Source organism: Stegastes partitus, unplaced genomic scaffold (assembly GCF_000690725.1).
Source record: "Stegastes partitus isolate 25-593 unplaced genomic scaffold, Stegastes_partitus-1.0.2 Scaffold163, whole genome shotgun sequence".
Taxonomy (NCBI): Eukaryota; Metazoa; Chordata; class Actinopteri; family Pomacentridae; genus Stegastes; species Stegastes partitus.
This window is the reverse complement of record NW_007577894.1, coordinates 587,566-615,561: the sequence shown is the minus strand read 5'-3', so window position 1 is coordinate 615,561 and position 27,996 is coordinate 587,566. Positions and strand designations below refer to the sequence as shown.

At 41.8% G+C, this 27,996-nt stretch overlaps 1 protein-coding gene across 2 annotated transcripts in view; it reads left to right on the top strand.

Moving 5' to 3' along the window:
- Positions 1–27,996, top strand: part of LOC103355670 (cGMP-dependent protein kinase 1) — an 85,376-nt gene that overhangs the window by 16,689 nt on the left and 40,691 nt on the right. For both annotated transcript variants that reach the window (XM_008279543.1, XM_008279542.1), the window contains exon 3: positions 11,779–11,892. In XM_008279543.1, coding sequence (XP_008277765.1) covers positions 11,779–11,892 — 114 coding nt within the window. The remainder of the gene's footprint in view (positions 1–11,778; positions 11,893–27,996) is intronic.

The window sequence follows — 27,996 nt, the reverse complement described above, 5'->3', positions numbered from 1 at the left end:
CTGAAGGCATTGTTGATGCAATACCGAGGCATGGAAAATCAAATGTTGCGAACAGGCTTGCAGACACTATTTTTACTTCCATGCATCTGGCATTTTTTTTTTTTTCCATTTCCAATTTAAAGTCGAGATTATGTGTGGGCAAAATCGCCAGAACAGTACATTTATATAAGCTGCACCAAATTCAGATTGATTTTCAGGAAGGTGTGCAAACATCTACCTGCATTTGCAAACACACAATAGCCTAATGATCTGAAATACTTCCATCAAGCAGACTATAACTTCAGCTACCGTGCCATTTATGTGCAAATGATGTGTACGCGTGTGTTGCAGTCTAATAATGTCACCTACGCTGTTCGAAACACCATCTGCCCCAAACACCAAGTGAAAATACTCCTTCTCTGGCAAGTGTCTTTTCTCATTTGCCCTCGCTGCATCTAAGTAGTTCCCTTTGTCACTTTCTCTCTCTGTCATTCCCTGGCTTTCTCACACAGGCACACACTGCAAGTTATCAATTCAAAATGCCCAAACATGAGACCAGAGACATGCACGCTTCCCACTATCGCTCCTCCTCACATTTTACCAACTTTGACCCCAATCTGTCCTCTTGTCACTATCCCTCTCCGCTTGCTCATCGCTTCTTTTCCCCTACTGTCTTATTCCTCTTTGTTACTGTTCACCAATCTGTCCATCTCGCCCTAATTTTCAGTCTGCCTTTCTCTTTCTATTCTCTTTTTTTTTTCTTCTTTCCTTTCTTTTCCGTCTCTCTGATTAGTGTGTGATGGGCTTTGTTTTTTTTCTTTCCCCGAGACCTAGAATAAGAATTGATCCCCACTTTCCCTCCACGGAGGCCCACGAATACACCTCGAAGCATGAATTAATGAGTAATTTGTGAATGATCCCTGAGTCTTTATCCCCTTTGTGGCTAACCCCGCTTTTGAGAGTTTCTCATGTGGAAAGACGATGAAGGCAGAGTGTGTGTGTGACATAAGACGAGCGGAGGAGGAAGAAGAGGAGGAGGAGGAGGAGGAGGAGGAAGACGCAGAAAAAAGCGAGCTTAGAAACATCACATGAGCTGAATATTATGCAAATGTTTGAAACTCTGTTCTTTACATCGGCTGCGGAAGGTACTGTATCGGATGCTTTGCTGCTGTGTGCATATGTGTGAGCGTGTTTGGGGAAGTGGTGGACGCTGGTGGGAGTGACGCCGAGAGCCTGCTGTGACTGGATAAGCTGTGTTTGCTGAGGTTCAGACTGAGGATACAAGATAGAGCACAAGTAATCTGCTCTGCTACAGTGACAGACAAATCCTTCCCTCCACCCCAAGAGTGACATGTGCACACAGCTCATGCATATATATACTCACCAGCCACTTCATTAAGTACATTTGTGAAATCTAACGCGCTCCAATGAATGCCAGGGACCCTGTTCAATATCCCGCAGCGTGATACATCATAAAAATGATCAGCTGTATACAAGAAATCCCTGCAGAAATACAGAAAATCTTGAATACAATGGTTGTAAACAGCACTTTTACCTGGAGATGGTGTCCAGTCTTGAGGTTTGATCAAAGCTTTCTTGGTCTTTATCGTCAACTTACCTACCATCTTCTTCACCTACATGAAGAAGTCCCAGTACAGGGAGCTCGGAGAGGCCACTTTCATCAATCACTGTCACCGGAGTTAAGGTCTGCGGCACTTTGCGATAAGGCCTTATTTAAAAATTTCTATTCTCTCACTGCAGATTTTTTTTTATTGAATCTCCTGAGTAAAAATTCATCTCTTTGATCTCCCTTTGAACTTTGATTGCCTCCTCCAAATACACTCTGTCCTACCGTGGGGATTCTCAATTGTTTTTTTGTGCAAAGTACAAATTACTGTTACAGACCGCCTTTGTGTGTATACTGTTTGTGTGCATAGTTTTGATGCAGCGTACAATCGGAGCATGTCATTATTGTATCTTCTTAACTTTTCCAAAACTGAGAAAAAGAGGCTTTCTTTAAGCTCGTCAACAAAGCCCTTTTTGGACACTATCTAAAGGATTTTGAAATGATTTCCTCAGCCAGGGAGATTAAACTGTTCTCAGCTCATCAAATAGCATGTAATCTTTTAACAGGCAGAAGAATAATGTTTGAGATACAAAAAAGTTACAGATAAGAGCTTTTCAGTGCATAATAACAGTACAGTACGTGGCTCTGTAGGTTGCAGAGTCACAGTCTGTTGGTCCAGCACTTTGGTGCAGATGGAATTATCTCAAGAACTACAGACTTTTGTGGTCCCCTGGGGATGAACCCTCATCACTGTGATCCCTGAGTTCTCCTCCAGAGCTACCAGCACATCAGTTTTGATCACTGTCACGACAGCTATTTGATGGATTGACATGAAATCAGGTAAAAACATTTTGAAAGCAAGATCTGAATTTCTCCAATACCTGAAAAACCTGTTCACTTATCATCAACCTTGGATGTACTGTGCTAATTAGCAAATCTTAACATGCTAAGACATTATACGAAGACTATAAACATGGCAGATATAATACAAACATCAGCATATTACCATTTAGCTCAAAGCTCAGAGCTGCTGGTGCAAGTATAGATTCTTAGTTTGCATAATTTGATGCATGTAGTGTATATTTACATGTAGCTGCTTGTGTCACCAACACTCACGAGGCCGACAGCGATTCCATTTCCTTCTAAATTGCGGTCTCATGTTGTGGTGATACAGCAAGCTACTGAAATGAAGCAGCAGGCTGTGGAAATGAGCGTGTCCCATTATTGTGGTACTTCAGATGCCATATTAATCTGTATTCTGATGTTGAGGCTGTCTAATTAAGTCTGGTCTGCATAAGAGAAATGCTACAGTATGCGCACATGGCGGGGACGCTAACTGCTAATTACGAGGCTGTGATTTGGTGTATGAATACAAAATGATCATTTTCACTGCCCCCTGCTCGGGCTATCAATCAGCTTGTCAACACTGCAGCCATAATCAGAGTTTGATGAGTAGTAGAGTAGCAGGGATGGAACAAGGCCTATTATAATGTTTTAATGAAAACACAGATAGAAGAGGGGCTCCAGACAAGTGGGTTTAACCGTCGTAGTTCACCTCATGTGCCACACCGACTCTAAATGAAAGTAACTTTCAGTGTGAGGCTGAGGGAATCTTAAAACTAAGACATATGGCACTACAGCGTGTTCTTGCCAAATGCCCGTCTCCGAGGTAAAATGATGTAAAAAGGATGAAACCAGCTGTCCTCCGTATCCCGTTGACAACACGCTGTTTAGTGTCTTCACGTCTCTCAAGCCACTTGTATGAAACTGCAGTGTAATTTTCCATCATACGATGGCAGGGAGCCCTGCACGACAGCACCTGAGTTGACCTGAAAAGAATGTGAAGCACTCTCATCTCAAATGATATGATGTTGAGCAGTGCTCTCCTATAGCACCAGGTGTCCCTCCTCGTCTTTCTCCCCTGCTGTCCCTCTTTTGTTCTTATCCTCTCTTCATGTCTGCCTACTTACATTTCTCACCTCACTCCTCTTGCCTTTCCCCCTGCAATTTTACTTTTTGTTGCTCTTGCAGGAAAAAAAGTGGTGCGGGCTCATGAAGACTGCTTGACGTCAGCTAGTTTGCCCTCAGATCCGATCGGCATAGCAGTGCATAAACAGAACTGTCAGCTCGTGTCACTTTAAAAGGAATGGTGGCAGCAGTGTTTCTTGACAAGACACAACAAATGAAGGTGAAGTGGGTACACTCCAGCCATAACAGCTCAAAGCTGCGCTTACACTAGTTAGTCAGCAGATGTTCGACTCAAGTTTCTTGTCAATCTTGCACCACTCACTTCTGGAGAGCGGAAGAACAGCTGACGTGACCACAACAGCGACCCATGTGATTCCCCAGGCGACCTCTATCGGGGTTGATTTTGGCGCCAGTTCCTCCTACAACATCAGCATTAGTGGATTTCTGCAACACGGTGAACAAATTGCTATCTCCTTCCTCCCTGTGCTGCAGACTGCTGCACAAATTTGTTGCCAGAAGGCTGATAACAATCAACAAGCATCATTTTTTGATTTACTACAGGGTTGCGTGTTCACAACAGTTGGTTGCAGCAGCAACAACAGAGAGGGCAGAAGGCAGTACTGTTGTGAAACCACACAGGCAGGCTTGTTGCAGCTGCTGGGTTAGGTCATTATGGTTGAACCTTTTTTTTTTTTTTTTTAAACTTTACCACACAGCTGCTACCACACCTAGGACAACAATGCAGACACAGGATTCTAGTGATATTCGAGCTCAAACATTATCTGATCTGGACTATTCACAGTATCTTTCCCTGTTTAGGATTCTGTCTTGGTAGTGGGAACAGTGGACCAGCTCTTTGTGGAGTTGCTGAAAGGGTCATAGGAGATTGACCATCCAGTCCGTGTTCGTATTCTCAGCACAAACGTGGGTGTTAGACTGTGCCAAGGTTGATCTGATTTGTGATATTCACAGACACGTGAGGACAAGAAGATGATGTGGTTCCTTTTGGCATTATCTGACTGCGACCTTCAGCCCACACCGGGGCGGTTCGCATCCGAGTGTAACCGATGGATTGCTCCCCCTGAGTTGGGAGCGAGTTGCTGCACCACGTGAAAGAATTTAAGTATGTCTTGACCTTGTTCACGAGTGAATATGGCTCACTAGATAGACAGATGGATTGGGGCAGTGTCAGCAGCAAGCAGTTGTAACCGGCTTTGTACCTGACACTCTTGGTGAAGATTGAGCTGAGCCCGAAGGCAGAGCTCTCGATTTACCAGTCCGTCGACGTTCCAACCTTCACCTTTGGTCACGAGCTGTGAGTGGTAACCAAAGAAATGACAAGCAGTCGAAATGGGTTCCCTTTATATGGTGGCTGGGCTCAGCCTGAGAGATAAGGTGAGGAGCTTCAAAATTCAGAGGAGGGCTTAGAGGAGAGTTGCTGTTCTTTCATGTCAAAAGGATCTAGCTGAGGTGGTTCAGGCAGCTGATTTGGATACCTCCTGGGCGCCTTCCTTTGGAGCCATTTCAGACATGTCCAACTAGGAGGAGACCCCCAGAGTAGATTTGCCGGAGGAATTACATATCTCCTCTGGTGTGGGAATGCCGTGGGATCCCCTAGGAGGTGCTGGAAATCGTTGCTTGAAGAGACGGACCCCCGGATCACCCTGCTTAGCCTGCTGCTACTGCTACTTGATGAGCAGAAGACAAGGGATGAATAGATTATGTTAATGATCATATATTGCTAGCTATTCACACTATCTTTAGCTTCAACTTGCTTTATTTAGCTACACGATGATGTGATCAGAATGAATGCATAGCAGCAGCCGATAGTTCATTAAGATTGCCCATTTACTGCAACATGGCCACGTGACAGATGTAGACCTGTCACTTTTAATATCTCTTCAGAAAATAGCTTAATATTTGCCCTCCACAGTTCAAAGACAATACATTTTCTATCAAACTCTGTTTCCTGCTTTCCCTGCTTTGGCACTAACCAACCATGCAACATCCTGCCGCTGTTTCACCCCGCAGTTCTACAAAACAGGGATTTGCGGAAACAGCGCTTGATATGTTTGTTATTTCCAGTGCCAGGGTGCTTTGAACTTAAAACAAGTCTTTCCCATTCTGAGCCATCCGTCCTGATTAGCAGCGCTCCTGCTCTCTTTCTCGCTGCCTCTGTGTTTGTGCTTGTTCTTGCTGTTGGCTTCGGTTCACGTCCATATTTTCTTAAACTCTCGGGTTTGTTTTGTTTTTGACTGGAGAGAAAAGTGATGCATGAGTTGACATGACTGCTGCAAAACAGCTCATCCTTTCTTCTGAACATGGTCACAGCTCTGTGCTCATGAAGAATTAGCAATTTTTAGGAAAACAGATGTTAATGAATTTTATAACCTTCACTATTAATTAGCCTCAAACCCAAATGTTTTGGCTTTGAATATCTCCTCACTCGAAAGGGAAGTAAAGCACGGCATTCGCCTCCTGATCTATTTGTTTTATTTTCCATTTTCTAATATCTCCTCCCCGGGTCGATTCATGGCAGCTATATTTTTTATGCTGAAAGTCTTTTCAGGGGTCACATTGTGTTCCATAAAATAACAAGGTGAAAACACAAATAACTGCTCAGAGCTGATGTGTTATCAAACGCTACAATTTCAGGCCTTTTCAATAAATTGCAATTTATGAACCACATCTTTTTTTTTTCTTTTTTTTTTTTTTTCAAATAAAGAGCAGATGGTGATTATTTTTTTTAAACCCTGGAATTTTCTGAACCCATTTCAGTCCCTGTTGAATACATCCCACGCTCGACCAAAAGAGCTTTCAGCTTTAGTCTTATTTCTCCCATGGCTTTTCCTCGACCGGACCATTCAAGCTGTTAGACTAGAATGTGCCTGTTTTTGCTTACAGATTTATCATTGCTGACCTGAAATCAGAAGTATCAACTTAAGCATTGCACCGCCTAAAACTTTCAGGGCTAATGATCTTATTTTTATTTGGCCGGTGAGAGCAGGATAAAACGGCGCTCCGCTTGATCTAGTGTGAATGTTCCTCCATTGCTCTAATGGATAGAGGAAGCATTGGGTAATCTGACCCCTGAGCAGTGCTGGAGGAACAAAGCCCATCACGATGGGATGGCGGTTGTATGTTATTCTCTATGGGATTTGAACTCCCCCACATCCTGTTTCTTTGTACTCTTTGAAAACAAAAAAACTATCAATGGAAGAAGAAGAGGCAGACTCAAACAGTACGCTGCGCCTGACCATCTTAACTATATTTATAGACACGGCCTAATGGCCTCGATGTGAAAGCTCCTCCGGTCATTGATTCAAGCCCTCAAACTCATCTCTGTGTATCAGAGTTGTATATTTAGAGGTCATGCTCCATACAAAATGGCTTAAATGTAACTCTACACTGTTGCAGATCTATATGCTTCTGCTTCTGTCTCTACACATCTATTCAAATGCTGTAGAACTACTAATAATGGCAAGTTGTAATGTTTGGTTCCTTAGGTTTAATTATGTACAAAACCCCAGAATCCATGTGGTTTCAAGGTTGAACTTCTCTGCCATGGTGCTGAATGCTTATTTTGCTCATTACATATCTTCAAGATATATAGATCCATACATAAAAACTCTGCTTTTTCACTGGATGGGGTTCTTAACAGATGCACTTCTCTCCAGAATATTTTTGGTTGGTCATAGAGAACCTTCAGATGTACAAACAAGTTGATTTATTACAAAAATGCATCCATCTGCAGCCATCAGATTTTGTCTAAAAGACAGATTCCTTAATAGGAATTGTTGATAATTTGCTCAGATATCCTTTGTAGATCACAGAGGACAATTTAAATCACTGCTGTTAGAGGGCCAGTAGGAACACATTCACGTTGCTTTTTATCTGCGGAGTCTTCAGCACCAGCCAGATAAAGTCCGTCCAAAAGATGCCAGCCTTTTAATTTGGAATGCAACCAGAATCACACATCTGATCTCGAGCCAGCAGGAATCTGCTCGGAGGTCTGTCCTGATGCCCTGCTATGTGGAGCGCACGGCCGTGTGCATTCAAATGATCAGCCATCAAGACAGCTACACAGCCTCGGGGGAGTGATGTGATGTATCGATAGTGAAAACCCTAATAGCAGTTAACATTATGCACACATTATTAATTTTCCTATCGTGTTTTTAATATACTTACTATACAACAGAATGTATACACTTGTTAAATGGCGAGGTGAATGTAAATGGATGTAAATGAGAGTATTAGTACATATGGGAGGTGGATTTTGGAGCGACTATAACAAAACAGTGTGATGAAGCAGTTCCTATTAGACACGAAAACAGGAAATGACCCGGACTATGCGATTGTGCGTCCATGTCTGGAGGGATGCTTGTGAACTTGTAGATAACAGTGTCTCAGAAATAGATCATTTGTGGAATTCCAATAAATGACTAATTGAATTACTTAATTTCCGAGCAATTCACAGCCTGACTGCAGGCTGTGAGGGAGCTGTCCAGAAGAAGCACTATGCTCCACTACTCACCTTGCTCAGGAATTAATTACATGGCCCGCCACAGGAAATTATTAGCTTGGTCCATAGTCAGGCGTGAGTTTTTTTTTTTTTTTTTGCTAACTGGGCTGGTCTTTGTCCTTGTATGATCCCATCCACAAAACACTTAACTCACTGACTGACTGTTATTTTTATACTTTGATTGAGCGCGCTAACAGTTTTTGATTGATGCAGACGTATATTGTATCGTTTTCTATCTTTACACCACTGTAGACGCTTTCTTTGTTTGCAGTCCGGCACAGAAATCCATGTGACTATTCACACGATGGATCAAAGCCTCCCAACAGCAGTCAAACACGTCTTGCTTCGTTTATTGTGATGTTGCAGGGCTCAATAAGGCGCTTCAAATAGCGTGTACAGCTGAGGATAGACAGTTGCCTGCTTCACTCAGGGATTAATATCATCTCCTTCTACACCTGATTAGATAAAGGCAACAAGCACAAGGCGTTGTCTTTGGGCTTTGCTTACAAATTTCCAAACTAGAAAATCTTAGCAGCTGTTGTAAAATCACTGGCAATTTTCTTCTACGCTATTTCATCATCCATCCTCTTGTCTATGACACCCAGGTTTAATAGTTTGTAACAAGGGCTCGGGAGTTTTTGCAGCGATGAGTCACATCATAATCTCCACACAGTTCCCTGATTCGTTCTGGCACATTTTTGTTGGGCTCAATCGATTTTCAGTGGCTTTCCTCTAGACTTAAATCTCGTACTTAATTGAGCACACTAATTGTAGTCTTTATAGACTTTGCAAGACTGGGACTGACACTGCAACACTTTGAGCTATACGCGGTGAAATATTTTACAGCTCCTTGAAACGCGCATCAGGAGTTTCCTTTTTTTTTTTTCCTGGGAGAAATCCTGAGGTGCACAGAAGTGATGGGTTTTATGCATATGAAAGCGTCAACAAAAGCTTGTTTGGAAGCAGCAGAAAATAGAATGGAAAAGACTACAATCTACAATGATTGTGGTCGCTGAATAACTTTATTTTTATATGTGTAAAAAGTTTAAAGTGTTCATCATAATGAAGACAGGAACTTTACACATTACTGCTTAATTGAGTAACACTATGTTATGCCTTAAGTTAAACTATTATTGTTTTTTTTGATCAGACAGTCTGCTTTGTAAAACAGACCGTTCCTCTTACTGACCTAATTACGTTCAGACTTAAGCAGTCTATTAATTAGGTCGTGTAATTACTCGAGTTGAAAGACACATTTGAAAGAGAGATTTATTGTGCATATGTTTTTCAATCAGTCTAAGAACCCTCCTATGAATTCTTAAGCTGATAATACTGACGGAGCACTGCACTGTTAAAAAGCTTTTTATACAGAGACATCACTTTGTGTGTGTGTGTTTTTTTTGTTTTAAACCTCCAGCTGTTTCTTCATTCGAATAGAAAAAACAAGCAGAGCGTTACAGGGAGGCTCTGGCAGAAAAAAGAACTGTTGAACAGGGACAGTGAGAACAGCGAGGGAGCACGCTAAGATGGTGACACACTTTAAGCGCTGAAGATTTTCCTTCCATGTACACTTTCATGCTGAGTGTTAGTAGATTATGCATTGTTGGCCATGGTGACAAATGCACACTATAGTTCCATTAAGGCAGAAACAAAAACACAGTGGAGAAAAGAAGGAGCCCTGAAACTGTTTTTGGAGGGTTTTTTTTGTCAACAGGGGTTATGGCACTCTAACAAGATAACACTTCTTTGTGGATGACTCGCCTGCTCTCATCATCTCGCTGTATTTCATCAATTGCCGACAGCAGACTTTAACTGTTTTCTTTGGGATTTTTGTTCTGTGAATCAGATTTACGGTCCTGCTGGAATGCTGACTTTCCAGGAAAGCGTACATCCTTGATGAGGCTTATCTAAACACAGTGGCAGCAGCCATCTTTCCCAGTGACAGCAGCAAAGAACCTCATACACACTGTGACAGAAAAAATATGGATTTACAAGCTTTAAGCTGGAGATATATTTCTCTTGGCAGCACGTACATGAATGTGCACAGATGCTGTCTAGATACGTTCATGTTTGTAGTTCTTTTATGCCTGTACACAGAAGTGGCTTGTGCTATATGGAGGCAGTAGAGGGATGGAAAACAAACAGAAATGTACAAAGTCAGTGATGCAGGAACACAGGAGTGAATGTAACAGCCAAAACTACAGCAGAATGATCACCAACAAGGTGTACAGCAGTTCAGTACTGCTGAAGCCAAAATGTGCTGTGAATCTGTAAATTTCAGGTTGAAGTGGATTTATTGTCAAAAAATGATTTGTTTTGTACAAATAAAACATTTTGACTCTAATGTCAACCTGATACCTACTTCTCCTACACTACTGGTTAGCTGCTTAGGTTAAGTTGAGACATGGTGTTAATGGTGGGCTAGGATGTAAAAGACAATGTTGACCACTACCTTATCATATCAAGTCAAAAAACTTTAAACACAGATACGCTACCAAGAAAAGTAGGAGCGTCCATGGCACAGTTCTTTGTGTAAAAAAACAAAAACAAAAACTGAAGCAAACAATTAGAAAGTGACATCAGATCACTTGAAGGACCTACATCGCGGGTGTATAATTATTCTGTTATTCCCCTTTATACATCCATGATCTACATGCTTCATACATACAAGAAGTAACCAAATACAGTTGAATACAGTTTAAAAAAGGCTGAGATACAGACCAGGTGCCCGGTATAATGAAACAATTATTTCACTGTATTTGATAAAACTTTCATGGATTTATGTACTAGGTAGCCGTATTGTATTTAACAAAGTAAAGAAACAAAGAAGAAATTAAGAAACTGAAATCAATTGGCAAACAATCCACCGCATCTGTAAAACAAACTTGAATGAATCTCCATTTATCGACGTATACGGTAAGACAGTAGGCAGGTGGGCATAGGTATTTGTTGAGGAGAAATGTAGTTTTCCGTGCTGTGTTAGAAGATCGATTGCAGCAGTACTAAGCCAAAACACATGCTCAAACTCTGAAAGATAAAAACCGAGATGTCTTTGGGCACCTCGGCTCCTGTGTGGCCCATGGCTGCCCATAACACCCTTATCTGCATAGATCAGCAAAGATGTTTACGTGCATCTCAGCAGAGTTCCAGCTTTAATGGTTCGTGGTATTGCTGGGAAAAAAGAAGTTATTATTGGACTGTATTAGCAGTTAAAATGCCAGAATGGTTAGCAATATTTTTTCAGTGCAAAAATATATTGATATATTTACCTTGGAAGCAGATTTAGAGGGTGTCTGTGTGAACCCGTACATCCTGTAATAATAATGCTTGTGAATGCCTCAGTCCTGTTAACATATTTTCACATTCAGAGTATTGATCTAACAGTTCTTACTTTAGGGCATTCCATACAGCGGCTGTGAGTTATGGTGTTTTGCTTTAAGCCTTTTTTTTTCTCATGTACAGGCCCTGGTAGGAGGCCAGGAGCCCTCGGAGACTCCACACTGCAAAATAATCTTATATTTTTTCTAGCTCAGTGAGTCAAGAGCACTCTGGCTGGATGCCCCCAAAAATGAAGGAAAAGCCCTCAGATACCTATCATCCACTCCATTTCATCCCTTCGACTTTGTTTGTTGCACATGCTGAACCACAGCGGCAGAGTCACCTAATCAAGCCGTGGAAATGAATGTGCAATTTGAATAACATTATGACAAATAGCTCACCTGCATTTCTGTTCGTGTTTCAGACGGGAAGGTGGAAGTGACAAAGGAGAGCCTGAAGCTGTGCACCATGGGCCCAGGGAAGGTGTTTGGAGAGCTGGCTATTCTCTACAACTGCACCAGGACCGCCACTGTCAAGAGTGAGTCTCCGCAGACGCCAGAAAAAAACAATCCAAAGTGCTCACACGAGTCTGTTGCTCAATGTCCACATGTTTCCCAGGTGACAGATAATGCCTCCTGTTCACACACCCACACACTCAGACACACGGCCGCTCGAATCTGTTGCTTCGGTGCGGAGGATTAGGGGTCTTTCTGCTTTTAAGTTATCAGCCCTGTGTCGGCAGAGCGAGCGGGTATCACAGTATCGTTGTGTGTGCGGGCATCGCAGCCGTGAGATTGTTCCGCATTCATGGCGAAACACTACCCATCACCAGACTGTATTTTCACAACACTCCAGTTAAGTGTCTTGCGAGACCCCCAGTGAGCTGAATGTCAAGGTTTACTGACTCTGATCTTTCATGTGTCAAAGCTGCGGCTATGAAGGATGCACAGGGGGGTGAATGGGTAGTCCGTCAGACTGACAATTTGAATAGTCAGTCTGATGGAGTAAGGAGGAGGACGCTCAGAAAAGCACAGGGCTGGTAGTGGACTGCGCACATTTGAGTAATAATGTGTTATAGGATAGCGTGTCAAGATGAAAAATGTGCGTTAAGGTGAGGCGAGAAATGGGAAATTGCTTGAAATGTGTGCTTGGTTAGGATGATAAATAGACAAAAAGGTGAAATGAGATGATGTGCGAAAGTGTTTATGTGCACATAAATGCAGCAGAAATTGAAACAAATCAAAGTAGGTCAGTGTCTGAGTGAGCACTCCACTTGGCACTAGAGAACACACTCATAATAATTCTGTATTTACGGCTGACCTCGTAAAATAATTCCATACATTCTGAGCTGGTTGATGTTTGCTCGCTTGGGATGTAAATCGATGTTTGACCCGGGTATGAATGAATACGTGAAGAGCAGTGCATCCCTCGGGCTCGTGTGTGAGGGCGAAGTTGAAGTGTGGAAGGAAGCGGGGTTGACGATGGAGGCAACGAGGTTGGGTGCCCTGCTCCGACCCCTTTCATGTCCCATGAACCCCTCTCCCTCCAACCAGCCAACCTGTCGGAACTCCCAGCTCCTGTTGCTATAGCAACAACTGCCCACAGGGAGATGAGCCAACTCTTGTGGGATAACATATTCCCCTTCCACCGGCGACAGAGTGTCTGTCTTTTCCTTTTGTATATTATTTTGCCTGCCGCCAGCCCAGCGGCCCGGACTTGCCACCATCTTCAGACGTGTGCGTCAGCGCTGCTTAATAAAAGCTCATCCATGGAACAAGTGATGCAATTGTCTACATGGGAAGGAGTGTGTTTACAGCCTAACAGCCTAACAGGGTCACTGGCACTGTCTCTTAGGATGGTTGTCTTTGGTTTAATGTATGTCGCTACCCATGAATGTGCCGAGGAATTCAGCTGCTACGTTGGCCGATTAGAAGTGACGCTTTCTAAAGGAAAACACGCAACAGTGAGTGTGCATGGCGGTTCGGCTTCCAATCAACCAATTTAATTTGATCTGTGCGTGGAACCCTGTAGGAGGATATCTCCTCAGAGTAATTTCGATTTACATTGCATGGTCTCCTAAGTCATATGCATAAGTAATTACACCCAGGCAGAATTTAAATGATGAACCTTTTAATGTGGACTCAGGGGAGCTCATCCGTAAACTGTGAACAGACCTCCATTCTTTGACGGCAAAGGTAACTCACAACATAATCACATTATTGCCAACTGTGATAATGAGGAGATTACAGAGTCTGTCACTTATTTATAAGGGGGGGAAAAAAACTCCCAGAAACAATCTGGAGCCAATATGTGCAGTGACGTATTTGCAGAAAACATGTCCAGCTACGACAGTGCTTTTAACACAGTCGGCCTCGTCAGGAACAACCTGAGGCTCTTCTGCCATGGAAAGCCGATATAAATATGAAATTTCCAGTGTTTCTTCCTCGTGGTGCAGTGTGCAGTGTTTTGTTACTTTGCACAGAAACTAGCATGAATATTTAAAATTTTACTTGAATTCCAAGCAAGTCAGCGTAAAACCAAAATACTTTTAGGCTATTCCGTTCCAGTACGTGTAAAATTAGGTCGAAATGTTGCAGTCTAACGCTTTCTAGCCTTACTTACTGATTCTAAAGCTACATTATTCACTTGATAGTGCAATGTTTTAGGCCATTTTTCTTTGAATTGCATTTGCATACTGCAGAGTCGTCGAGTTTTCATTTTGCCTTTGTGATATTTCAGGCATCATTTGGTGTCTATTCATTCCAAAACATTCTGAGAATCACAGATTTGAAACTGGCGTGATTTTGGCAATTCATCACAGTGAGCATTATGCCTGCGAGCTTTCCAAATCAATCTGCGCTTATTACTGTCTTACAACAAAGGAATAATACGACTGTGGCAACAATGAAACATACATAATGTTCGCTGTGATCTATCACACACCGATTTTCAAATCTTTGCAGGCTGTTTGTCAGGCAACACCAGTATTCATCGAATCATTAGCCGTCTGGAAAATGGGGGAAAACACAATTTGGAAAATAATTGGCAGTATAGCGGATTGAGCCGCGTCTGTGATTTATTGTGAAATGTCGAAAATATGCGAAATCACCGCTATATTCATATTAATACGCCAACAGAAGGCTCAGTAAAACAAATACATAATGCACTCAATCAGAAATACATGTTTCATTCCTGAACTGATATGAAAAGTCAACTAGTGTGTTTATTGGCAAAAGTGTGCAACTATTTGTGCAATAACACACAATTATGTGGATGTGTTGCAGGGATTACACAAAATTGCAAGCTTTCCCAAATAATACAAGGATTGGTGGGATTTGTGTTAATTCTTGGTTTGCATGATTACAAATTCCTGGAGGGGCTCATGAGGATATTTCCATCAATCCCCTTTTCATCCTGTAGGTGATTTTATGAGTGAGCACTTGCTTGCAGTCTCCCAAAAGAAATGGATCCTCTAAAGTAAGTTACATAAGCATTTTTAGTAGCACTTACTCCCAGGTTGTGTAGTTCCTTCAACAAGCTCCGCCAGTCAATATGTTGTGTTTAGTCTCAGGATGCAGGCACTTAAGTGTGGAGCTATAGCTACATTTGGGGTTTGGCTCTGCCAGTCTTGAGAAATGAGGTGGGATTTTACATGCAGCCCGGGAGGAAAAATGTTGCCAGAGACTTTACCTTACAAAAAAAAAAAAAATCCCCTCAACCATCAAATCCATATCACATCATTTTCACATGACAACAATCGGGACGATGCTAGCCGAAGATGAGAGGAGAAGAAAAGGGTGAGAGTGAGAGAAGAAATAGCGAGGTGGTAAATACAGGACAGCAGTGACAGCAAAATGAGGAATCCACCTCAAGGGAAGCAAGGCAAAATTGGTATCTTTTTGTCTGCAGACAAGAGAGGGACAATAGCTATGTGCTAAAAAAAAGAAAAAAAAAATCATAGCATCAAAATGTCAGTGGTTCTTGAAGACTTGGACAGAATAACAGGACAAAATTAAGCGTTATAAAGCTGGGCGGCAATTGACATTTGTACATTTCATTGCACGGCACGACAATGAGAGGAAAAATTGATTTTGAAACGATATTGTTGCTGTGACTGTCTATTTACTGAAAATGCCAGGTTGATCTATGAAATACAAGCGTACAGTTGCAAGTTCTTTTGAAAGGTTAATATGATAATAGCACTGCAACTAACAATTATGGTTAAGATTGATTAATGCCGAAGTTGTTTTCTCACCTAATCAATTCACAGCTCAAGGGAACATTTTCAGATTTCTTGCTGTTTATGACCAACAGTTCAAAACTCAAAGGTGTTTAGTTTACAGTAATATAAAATGGAAAAGAGCAGCAAATCCTCATGCTGGAAAGGATGTAGCTAGATACTGTGCATTTTTGCCAGCATGTTTTTTTCAATCATTCCCAATGATGAGCGTGTATTGAGACCTTTTGCTGCTTAGACCAAAACCTTCAACCAGCGTCTTCGTTCTAATTTTTCATTGTCTGCACCCGCTTCTAGTTGATAATTAGAACTTTTCAGAAAGACGTTGCTGTCATCCCTGATGCTCCCTTTCAGGTAACCAATCACATGGGTGGGACTTTCCATCCTGGCAGCTAAGAACATGGAGGAGAATCTTGTTCTGGCCTTGTTTTTTTTTTTTTTATCCCAAGCAAAAGGATGTCAGGCAGAATATTCACAAGAGGTAACAGCCAATAGAGTAGTAATATTTTGTTGAAATGTCATAGAAACCAAATCCACGAACAGCGTGGGAGCAATTTTTGATGAAGCTCTGGGATGAAGCATTCCCCAGCACTCTGCCAGAAAAACTTTTTGGGATGCATGTCCTTATTTAGATAAAGAACCCATATAATGCTTCTTGGGTTTTCCCTTCCCTATAGTGTGTCACATAGCTTGTAAAAGATCTAGTTTAAAGTGCAGGCTTTTCTTCTGTTACTTATCGACGTCACCATGTAACGCATTTGATTAAAATTGGCTAGCAGCTATTTTTGCACACCCTCAAACAACCAATAAAGAACCTTCTTCCGGTCCACGATTGTTTCCTGGTAATAGAGCCACTTCTGTTAGGGCTTTGTTTGTCAGCCTCATAGATCTAGAGTTATGGTATGTAGCCAACATTAGGCTGGTTCAAGGTGAACTGTGACAGTCGACGGTTAAGACGGCCAGTTTCCAGCAGACTTCAGAAACTGTACTGGCACTCACAGGAACAAAACACAGTTTTAAAATGTTCTTCAACGCACAGAGTTTGTACACAGTTTCTAAAAGTTTTATTTATGACGAGGCAAATGCTCTGCAGACATTCTGTAATCTCCATTTTACATAAATTTTCATGTAAATCAATCTGGCACTGTATATATCAGGTAACCAAACATGTCCCTCTGAAACGACATAATTAAATTAAAACCTCTAACTAACCCTGAAGGACTTAATCAGCCCAGTGGTAATATGCTAGAACAGGTCTCGGCAACCTTAAACACTCAAAGAGCCATTTGGACCTGTTTCCCACAAAAAAGAAAACACCAGGAGCCACAAAACCCTTTTGACATCTAAAATGAAGATTACACTGCATATATGGTGTTTTGCCTTTATGGTATGTATAAAAAACTACAGTGTGTTGTATTTATGAAATCAGTGAACTGCTACAGAGGAAACAAAATGTTATTTCTGCAACAAAAACATTTTGACCGCCAGAAAAAAAGATGCTGGGCTGAAGGTTACTTTGAAATAAAATAGTCAGTGTCTATTTGAGTCCTCCTCGTTTATATGAAATAGAAAGCCAAACTTAAATTGTCCACCTGCAGCAAACATAGGCGAAAGAATATGTGCAAAATAACTGTTGGTATTCATTACAGACTTTTATATGATGTTAAATACATTTTCTGATAAGTTGACATATTTTTGGCTCCAAATGCATGACAAATGCTTCTCTTTTTATATTTAAAAATCATCCATCCAGCCATCGTCTATATCGCTTAATCCTCCTTAGGAGGCGGTTTACCTGGTTACCTGTCCAGGAGACACCCTGGACAGGTAACCAGTCTATCACAGGGCCACACTTAGAGACAGACAACCAAGCACACTCACATTCACACCTACGGACAATTTAGCATCACCAATTAACCTCAACATGGTTTTTGGACTTGTGGGAGGAAGCCGGAGAACCCGGAGAGAACCCACGCTGCACGGGGAGAACGTGCAAACTCCACACAGAAAGATCCTGGTGCCCCCACCGGCGACCTTCTTGCTGCGAGGCAACAGTGCTAACCACTGAACCACCTTGCAGCCCCCCATTGTGGAAGGATGCCGGCTCAAACTGGTGAGCTATTGTTATTTAAAAATCACCTCTTTAAAAATCAAAAAACAATACCTGTGACCTAAACCAAATGGCCCGGGGTCCAAAAGACCCCAAAAGTCCTGAATAGAGTGAAGAAGCCATGTGAGGCTCAGACCAGTGAAAGCAGACAGGTTCAGGGGGACAGTTCTGAGGACCGGCATCCAAAGCAGGACCAGTCCAGCAGCTGTAGCCCATCATCAGCACCAGATGAAAGGCAGAGCAGGACAGACAGACATTCCTCAGAGCAAATGAAGAACAGCATTATTGTGCCACAATATAAAAGAGGAGAGCATTGTGTTTATGTGTGTATTTACAAGATGTTAATGTTACAAGATCACCATAATATTCATCTGTAGAAATACATTTTTAAAACTAACGAACTAAAATAAAATACATTTTAATTAGATACTCATTATTTATTTTCCAAAGCCACAAGGAGCCGCAGCAGAGGTACAAAAGAGCCTCATGTGGCTCCGGAGCCGCGGGTTGCCGACCCCTGTGCTAGAACTATACATTGCCTGCAGTTTATAATGTGTAATCTAAATTTTTTCAGTCACTCTGATTGGTAAACATCGACCACACACGTAGAATAAACCTTTAAATGCAAACAATCTGATCAACTAAAATCTCTGTAAATCTACATAAATGAATAGTTTCTATCAAGTTGTTGAGCCAACATCTAAACCAATCAGCTGTTAGATCAGGTGAGAGCCAGATGTTTCCCGTTATGCCTCGAGAGCAACTGCTGCACCCTCCCTTGACGATGTTATAGTTTCATAGTTTGACTTCAGAGCAAGTTGACATCAAGTTGGACAGACTTCTAACCAGCATGCATTGTGCAGCGATCACCAGTGATGGATTTTCACATTCAAATGTAGAGCTTCTTATTATTAGCGAATGAAATACAAAATCATGTCTCTAACAAATACGATACCAGAATGTGGATCACACACAAAAGAAGCACGCTGTGTAGTGATAGTGGCTCTAGGCCACTGTTTGGAACGCTGACACTGTTTCGGGCCAGTCATCTCTAAGACGGTGAGGTCACTGCCAGTCGCTACTGACACAATCAGTGAGACGGATTATCTACATGTATCATCTTAATGATAGTGGTGGAAAAAGCCATCGCTGCAGGACCTCAGCTGCGCTCTACATTCGGATCATGTCTAATGCGCACGGCTATTGTAATACTTTTTAAATGCTAACACTGCCATAATTCAGTTAGAGAAAAAAGCAGGCTGTAAAGAGCATTTAAAAGGAGATCCATGTGACACGTGAGGCAGTTTGCATTTGAAAATCACACTGGTTTGTATTTGCCAGCTGTGGACGCACACATATTCAAACATACATTTTTCATACACATCTGCCAGACTGTGTCATTCACTTTTTTTTAACACACTCTTGGAAAGTGAAAATCATTTAAAAACATTTAGTTTCATGATGAGCAACATCAGTCACTGGATGGCCATTTTTGACACTGGTACACTTCCCCTTTCACGCTTCCGTGCACTTTTGAGGTTTCAGCTGTTTAACGGAGTGTTCCCTGCAGATACTGGGAAAGACATGGTAGCATTAAATTAAAAAAAAAAAAAAGGAAACCGACAGCTGTTGCATGACAGGTCAAAGAAGAACTAGTTATCTCCTGCTTCGGAGGGGATCAGAGTAATGGTCACAGCTAAATGCCCAATTTGTAGGTCATAGTGTTGTTATTTCCATACCGGAGGTCACTCCATACATGCATAAGTTGGTCAAGATTATAATTGTGTTCTTTTTTTAGGGCATGAACCAACCTATCTTTGGAAATGTTACAGGCAATACGAGAATCAGGACTCGGTTTTTCCTGTCCTATTTTTTTGACAGTACAGCAACGATCTCCAGGAAGGGGGTTTGTAGACTCTAGTGGATTCTTCTGCGGTTGCCAGAGGGTACTTGGAAACGCTGTGGAGTAGCTCATTTATTTTGCAAGTATTATTTACTAGGAAGATATATCAAGATGTGTGTGTACATAGGAAAAATATACAAAGAAACAGGATTAAAGTTTGCTGTAATTTTGAGTGTATTTATCCATAATAATAAATCAAATACATCTTTGCAGCATCCAGCTTCTGCCACTCCAAGCCACAGCAGTGCAAATTCTTAACGTTGGATCACCAGGTTTTCTATGAAAGAATATTGTATCCACGTTTATTTAATCAATAGTGTTAAATAACATCCTGTTTATTATCCATTTAAAAGAACACATGATGCTGATGAAGTGGTTATTGGAGCTCATCTAACAGTGCTGTGCTGCAGACTATTATTAACCATTGATTTGCTGTACGGAGCTAATGCATAACCATAATAGATGCATATTTATGCCAACCAGTCTTTACATTTGCATTGTAATATGGCGGCCATCAGATAGTCATCTCAAATTGACATTTCATTTCTCCTAGTGATCTCCATGATTTGACATTTACGCGTTCCACCATGCCTATACCAACATAGACTTGAGATAAAATGAAAAGCCATATCCTACTTAATATGATAGAAGATTATAGAGTAGCAGCCAACCAAGCAATGACAGAATCTGTCCTTCAAGATTAACGGCTCTATTTTCACTAGTATGCATGTTGGTTAGTGGAACTTTACATCATGCACCACTGACTCATGAATACAGAGCTCTAAATACCTTCCTGCCAGGAGTTTAAAAGGCTGTTTTCTTCTCCTTGTTACTGTTGTTTTTCCATGACTCGGGGCAGAATTCAGCCCTACGAGGTTCTCCTAATGAATGTTTGGGCGTTCCAAAACACCCTTAAAATCCACGTAGACGGCACAGAGGCGCATAATGATATACTTTCCGATGTACGCGCTCTCGCCTGTGTTTTGACAGGTGCAGCGTTAGAGGCTAAATCGTCGGCAGGTCCCATTGATGAACCAGGTGGCAGAGGGATAATGAACAGCAATGCTCGGGTACCAGTTGTCCCACATGTAGCGCTAAAAACAGCAAGGACAAATATCCAGCAACAGCGTTGTTCTGGAGACTTCAGAGAACCGTCCTAGTAATAAAGTGGTAGCTCAGCTGTACAACAATCCTTCCTTCCGCTGGGAGCGAGCAAACAGTTGCCTTCCTAATCAGTCTCAGAGAGGAAAATGTGCATGTGAGTGTGTGTAAATGTGTGAGTCGTGTGTGTAGAAGACTGCGTCTGCACAGTGTCAGGAATCACCCTGTCCACCGCGAGCGAATCTTGTTTTGGCAGAAAGAGATAAGTTACAGGTCAGACTCCTGGAAGAACCAGACCCCAAGTTAAACATTACGACCGGTGCGGAAGGCAGAGAATGGTGGCTTTGTGCCAGTGACTGTTGTGTTTAAGTAATAAAACATGTTGCTTGTAAGACTGTCAGTGCGCCTTCTACATCTCTTTCTCTTTTGCTCTGGGGTCCGTCGTGTGTGTATACATTTATGATCTCCTCCGTAATTATTTCCCTTGTTCTCCTTCTTGTGCATGACAGGTCTGCTTAACCTATGCACTGCAGAGAAATGCTGGAGTACCTGCAAAGATATTCCTGCTGCATTGTTCGCATTTTTCACAAATGACAATATGATAATAAACAGTGAGCTCACGTCCAGCCTTTCTTTGACCCAGCAGTGGGATTCTGCACCTTCAGTCTACATCTGACACAGAATACCAAGCACCAGCTATTTGTCCTAAAAAAAAAAACAACTGAATTTTATCCTGAGAATGTAAAAGCACCCTCCTAACAAAAGTAATTACTTCTGTGATGATGAGTTTACTTTCAATTTGCACCTCAAACATGGCAGCCTACTATAAAATTCAGCTGAATGTTAAAATACTGTCACGGCCATGTGCAATACAGTAGTCAAATATTTCTACATGATAAAATAGGAAATGAGTTGGAGCAAGCGTTAGCTGTGTTTCACATTAATACTGATAATTAGCGACTGTTGACGGTTAAGTTCGCCACATTTAGCATCCAAGCAAATAGCGGGTTTCTTGCTGGTGATATAATGGAAACAGATGTTAGCATGCACACGCACTTGTTCCCCTTTGTGCAGAATGTTTATAAGCCGGATGCAAGCACTTCTCTGTACTCTTAAGTCAGCTGGACAGGTTTTCTAGCAGAATAAACTATAAAAGTACTAATTTGTGGAGCTGTCCTGGTGCAGCAGGCTGCCACGGTCTCTGCTGGCTGGGAGACAGCTTCATTCTACTTACCTGTATGAAGACACTATAAGGATAAAAATAAATCAGTGACAGGGCAGGCAGAAGCCTCTCATGTAGTCATCATTTTACATTTCTTGTTACTTTTCAGTCACAGACATAAGCCTGCCTTGAAATAAATGCCAAATGTAGAAAAATCCGGAGTCCAAAAACAGCTTTATATTAGATTACTTAATCTTGGTGGTGGCTTGGTTCTGTCCTCTGCTTAGTTCTGTTAAACCCTACGTACTGTTTCAGGTCAAATTAGACCCGTTTTGACATTTGACAGCAGTAAAAATACCCTAAACAACATTCTTTTAGCCTGAAATCCTCCTAAAGTGGCCCAAAATGCTTTGAAATGTTATACTTTTGTACAGGTGCTATACATTTTCGTACACTGAGGCTGTTTCGAATCAGATTTCACCCGTATCGATATGGACGGACTTTAGATCTACCAATGTGGGTCCAATTGAGGAAAATGGTGTACAAGGGTGAAATCATGGAGATGAGGTTAAAAAGCAATGCAGTATTCCTTTGAATCTGGCTACAAACAGTAAAAATATAAGGAATTTAAAATATAGTACAGCTCCAGTGGTAATTTCACAGTTTAAGATTTGAAAATGGAAAGTAAGACAAGAGTTGTATTTGCTGGGCTACATGCTGGGCTGAGTGCAAACATGACCTCAGGGATGGAGATGTAAGCGTGTATGTTTATTCACACACATGTATAATGCATAATGTGGAGATTTAAAACAGCCGTAGCTAATGAGAGAGGCAGCGTATCAGAGTCATTGTTATGAGCCGAGGGAACCAAGACAGGGAAAGGCTGCGAAGAGTTGGTGATAAGGACCCTCAGAGCCGGGAAAGCAAGCAAGTGCTCTCCTAACAAGGAACATAGAGGCCACCATCTAATGTGCTTTCCAATCTTAGGTTACTGACCATTAATTAGAAGTGCGATCGAGAGCTGTGAAATGAAAGACTGAGGAGGACGACATGCACATGCATTAAAAGATAAACATGCAAATGCAAAAAAAAAAAAAAGAACCGAGAGAAACAGCAAATCGACCGTACGGTTTATGTAGGCAGACAAACAAGCAATTAGGCACGCAGAAAAATAGAGATAACACGAGCAACTGAAATTGGCCCTCAGAAAGCTACAGGAATTATTAATGATTGTTGGAACATAATTGGTGTCTCGTTTGTTATGATTGACACGTTCATAATGATAGAAATTTTGCTGTAAAAGTTACAATCACTCTCTTTTTATTAGCTCATGCCGATGCATGCAGGAGTTCAGGAGAACTACAGTAAAGTAATAAAGGATTTCATCGGATAACTGAAGAATAAGCAGGGAGAGGGACAGGGAGAAGAAAATGGAGAGAATGGCCTTGCTAGATAGAATTCCAGTGGGACTGAATGGGGAAAAAAAATAAAAAAAATCTCCTCTGTTTCCATGGCTGCCATGGTAACACTGTTACGGGCGTGCAGTAAGAAAATGCGGTGGTAAAATGGTGAGGGTGGCAGGGCAGCCCCCTTCCCAGCTGTTTGAAGTCGCTGTCACCGTGTCTGATGTCCCCTCCCAAAACTCGACAGCGTGACTTATATTGAGCTGCATCAGAATTTTGACGTGCTTCTGTGTGCACGTGTTAATGGTTGTTGCCTGAGTGTGTAGTTGTGTGTGTGTTTGGATCGTGGGCCCCTGCTGCTGTTGTTGTTCGGATTCTCAGTTGGAGCGCAGGTGTGAGCCCGGAGCTAGATGCTCTTCTGGGGGCTCTATACAGCTTGAAAGGTTAAAACACCCAGAGAGGCGACGTCAGACAGCAGCAATGTACAGTTAGTTGGTAAGAAAGCAGCAGCGCAGGTGGAGCTTTAAACAGCTTTCTTGGACATTTTTATGCTGCCAGTCACATAAATGAGAACAGTCTCTCTGGATTGGGCTGTCGCTCTGCCTGTATTATGCAGGGCATATTATTTTACAGTAGTAACAGCTGCTGTTGTGTGGAATCTTTTGCATCCCATATTTTTATTTATTCGTTTATTTTTAAACTTTTATTTAATCAGGTAGGTCAATTGAGAACCAGTTCTCATTTACAGTGATGACCTGCATGTGAATGGGTTTCTCATTCACCCATTCACACACACATTCATACACCAATGACTGCCTGCCTGCCATTAGGAGCAATTTCGGGTTCAGTGTCTTGCCCAAGGACACTTCGACTGTAGGGGGGATCAAACCGTGATCCCTGGTCCCGGGGAGGCCAACCTTGCAATTAGAGGACAACCGCTCTGCCACCTGAGCCTGTGCCTTTCTATGCAGATTAGAGATCGGTCTCATCTTTAAAAAGTTTCAAAATGCATCCTCGAAGCTTCCATTTTAAGACAGACGACAGATGTCAGAAATATGCAAATGCATCCATCTGTACAACAACTGTAACTGTCAGCGAGCGCTCTGTGGAAGTAACATCTGCGGCGTCTGTCCCCTGTCATTATGACACATAAAGTTTAACAGAATTTAGCCACTGAGTGTTCTTAGCCATTCAAAAGCAGCCAACATGCTGTCTGAGCATCTCATCTGTGTGGGTGGGAGATAATTGTTAGGTATGTAGCTGTTATCTGTTCGGCTAAAACGCAGAATGAATCCATCTTTTGGCAGTTAGTGAACAGATTCTTTGGGTGCATTACCACCTCCTTCTGAAACAGAGCAGAGGGATGTAGCCCAGATGACAGATTTCAATTATAATCTGCTAACAAAGATACATATGCATGTCTAATATCTCATCTGCATTTTATCTGAATCTGCTGCTTGAAATGAACACAAAAGTTTGTCCTTTTCAGAACAAACATGACTCACACCCTTGACTTTTATGAACTTTGTGGCTTCGTTATGTTCATTATCTGTCAATGGAAAAGGAGTTTTGTAAGTAGAAGGTGGAAAAGCAAGAAGCTTTCAGCATGAATGGCGAGCAGTAAGGGCAAGGACAAGCTGAGAAAAGGACAATACAGTCGTAGATGTAGTGGCTGGATCACTTGTGGATTGCTAATAGCTGACTAGCGGCTCCAGTAGCTGATATTTGCAGTCTTGCCCACAATATTTATTGTCCCACTGGCTTTGGTCACAGCTTTCTAGTCAAAATTGTCTTTCCAATTGCTGCTGACCACAGCATGAGGCAGTGAAGAGACCCTGATGTTGGGTTTGATAAAAACACAATTTGCTGACTTCAACTCCCAAATCAAGCTTAATTTCATGCCTCATGAGAGGTGGACGGTAGTGAATAAACTGCCATATTTATCATGCATATACTATAATTCTTCATCCCTTTTTATGTGCATCCAATTAGGATTGAAGACAGAGCATGGTTCTTGAAAACAATATTTGACAATAATTACAAATCGGAGACACACAGTGTACCACATTTGCCGCCCACAATTTTGTTGGAGTCTTTCAATTCTGATTGTGCAAATGCATCTGCTTTATAGCACCCTCAAAAATTCCTGCTTTCTGCATGCTTTCTGCTAACAATAGCACAATAAAATGTGGTGCATTTTGTAGATATAAAAATTACTGCTGAGTGGCTCTGAAATTGTCAGCGTGATGATGATGGACAGAACCCCTGAACAGAAAAAATAAGATGATGAGTAGTAAGTGTCTGAAATGTACTGCTGGCTGCTGAGTAAGCTACTGAGTGTCCATTATAAGGGAAGTAGTTATGGGGTATAAAAAAAAAGATAATTTCAGACAAAGCCAAAACCATCATTATCACTCATCAGAGACAGATTTGAATTTGACTTTATGTATTCACACTGGAAAAATCAAAGAAATACGGCAATCAATAAGAGTAGACATTGATTTATCTTTGATTGCTTATTGGTATTTCAATCAGCTGTATCTAAATATTCACATGTAAATATGCAATACATTTTTTACTGTTACTAAACAACCACTGTAACCCCAAAATATGCTGACACCCTTTATCAGAGCCAGAAAGTTCATATTTCCAATGATCCTTGAACTTATCATCTGTGACCAGCTGTCCTTTAAGGAAAAATGAACCAAATCTAAGCTTCAAATTGTGAATCCATCCATCCATTATCTATACACCGCTTAATCCTCACAAGGGTTGCGGGGGGGCTGGAGTCTATCCCGGCTGACTCAGGGTGAAGGCAGGGGACACCCTGGACAGGTCACCTGTCTGTCACAGGGCTACACTTAGAGACAGACAACCAAGCACACTCACATTCACACCTACAGACAATTTAGACAGTTAACCGCAACATGTTTTTGGACTGTGTGAGGAAGTCAGAGAACCGAGAGAGAACCCACGCTGCATGGGGAGAACATGCAAACTCCACACAGAAAGATCTTGGGTGGCCTCACCGGGACGCGAACCGGCGACCCTTTTGCCAGGCAATGGTGCTAACCACCAAGCCACCGTGCAGCCCCAAATTCCATCCATTATCTATACACCGCTTAATCCTCATCAGGGTCGCGGGGCGGCTATCCCAGCCGACTCAGGGTGAAGGCAGGGGACACCCTGGACAGGTCACCAGTCTATCACAGGGCTACACTTAGAGACAGACAACCAAGCACACTCACATTCACACCTACTGACAATTTAGAATCACCAACTAACCTCAACATGTTTTTGGACTGTGTGGGAGGAAGCTGGAGAACCCAGAGAGAACCCACGCTGCACGGGGAGAACATGCAAACTCCACACAGAAAGATTCCGGTGCCCCCACCGGGACGCAAACCGGCAACCTTGTTGCTGCGAGGCAACAGTGCTAACCAACTGCGCCACCCTGCAGCCCCAGCCCCAAATTGTGGATACTTTATCAAAATACCTCATTTGAATATTCACCAAAAATTAACAGTTAGCTCTTACCAGATTTGGTAAAAAATGAAACGTGCCACACTCCTTGGTGCAATTGGAAAACTGTTAGACACTCAGCATTCATGTGACACATTAATGTTGTTAGTTTTAAAATATCTGTATGTAGACTAACTATTTTTTAACTAGCATGGCTACCATCTGTGGGCACTTGGAGAAATGTTGTACATGTTGATTGTAGAGTTTTTAAGCAGTTTTTCAACTTTACTTTTTTCTCCTTTGAATGATTCATGGCATTATAATTTTGTTCTCCTGCACAGAAGACATTTGAATCGTCTCTTATTCTAGCCACGATTGTGCCGATTCCATAGAGGTGGAAGACTTACATTGCTGTGAAAAATGAGCCCACAGTGATTATAAATGTGTCTGGAACAAAAAATGCCTCGACACTGCTTAGGGTTCAGAAGGTTAAAATTATAATTCGAAAACTGACCACTGGTTGTTAAGGGTTTTGAAAGATGTAGATGTTTGTGGAGTAAGAGTGAATCTGACTTGAAATGATCTGAAATGTTTCCGTCCTTGAAATCTGATTTACATATAAAACTGCATATTTGGAAAATGTTTACATCATAAATCGCAAGAAGCTGAGTTTATTAAGATAGAGCAGCGGATGGGGAGTAAAGAGGAGACAGAAGAGGGAAGAGTTTCTTTGAATGAAAAGTAGGCTTAGATTAAAGAATTAGAGCGTATGAAGACTTGATTTCAATGCAAAATATGTTCATTTTCTAATTTTGCTTAAATAATCAACATTTGCTGCAGCTCAGGCTGTCATCAATTTAATGTTTCACACTTGAGGCATATTATTCTCAAGTGAGATCTTTGATAAGTGATAAACATTGAGTCCCAATAGAAAGTAAATGGCAGAAATTAATCTAGTAAACATGAGCATCGACTCCACGAGAGTTAACCCTGAACACTCAATCACCCAAATAGGAGCAGAGTGAAAACTGCTCTTTTCAACGGTGTCGGTGAATCAAGTTTGACAGACTATACATTGCTGTAAAGCACAAAGCTGCAGGATTCAAACAATCAGGTTTTCAATTCCACTGCAACAATAGGTCCTTACTTTGTAATAGGATATCAGACACAGCGAAGTGATAGTTTCTTACCTTTTCTTACATCTATCGGGGAATCACTCTGTGCTGACAAAGAGTGAAGCACGTTCAGGCTGACAGTTAATCAA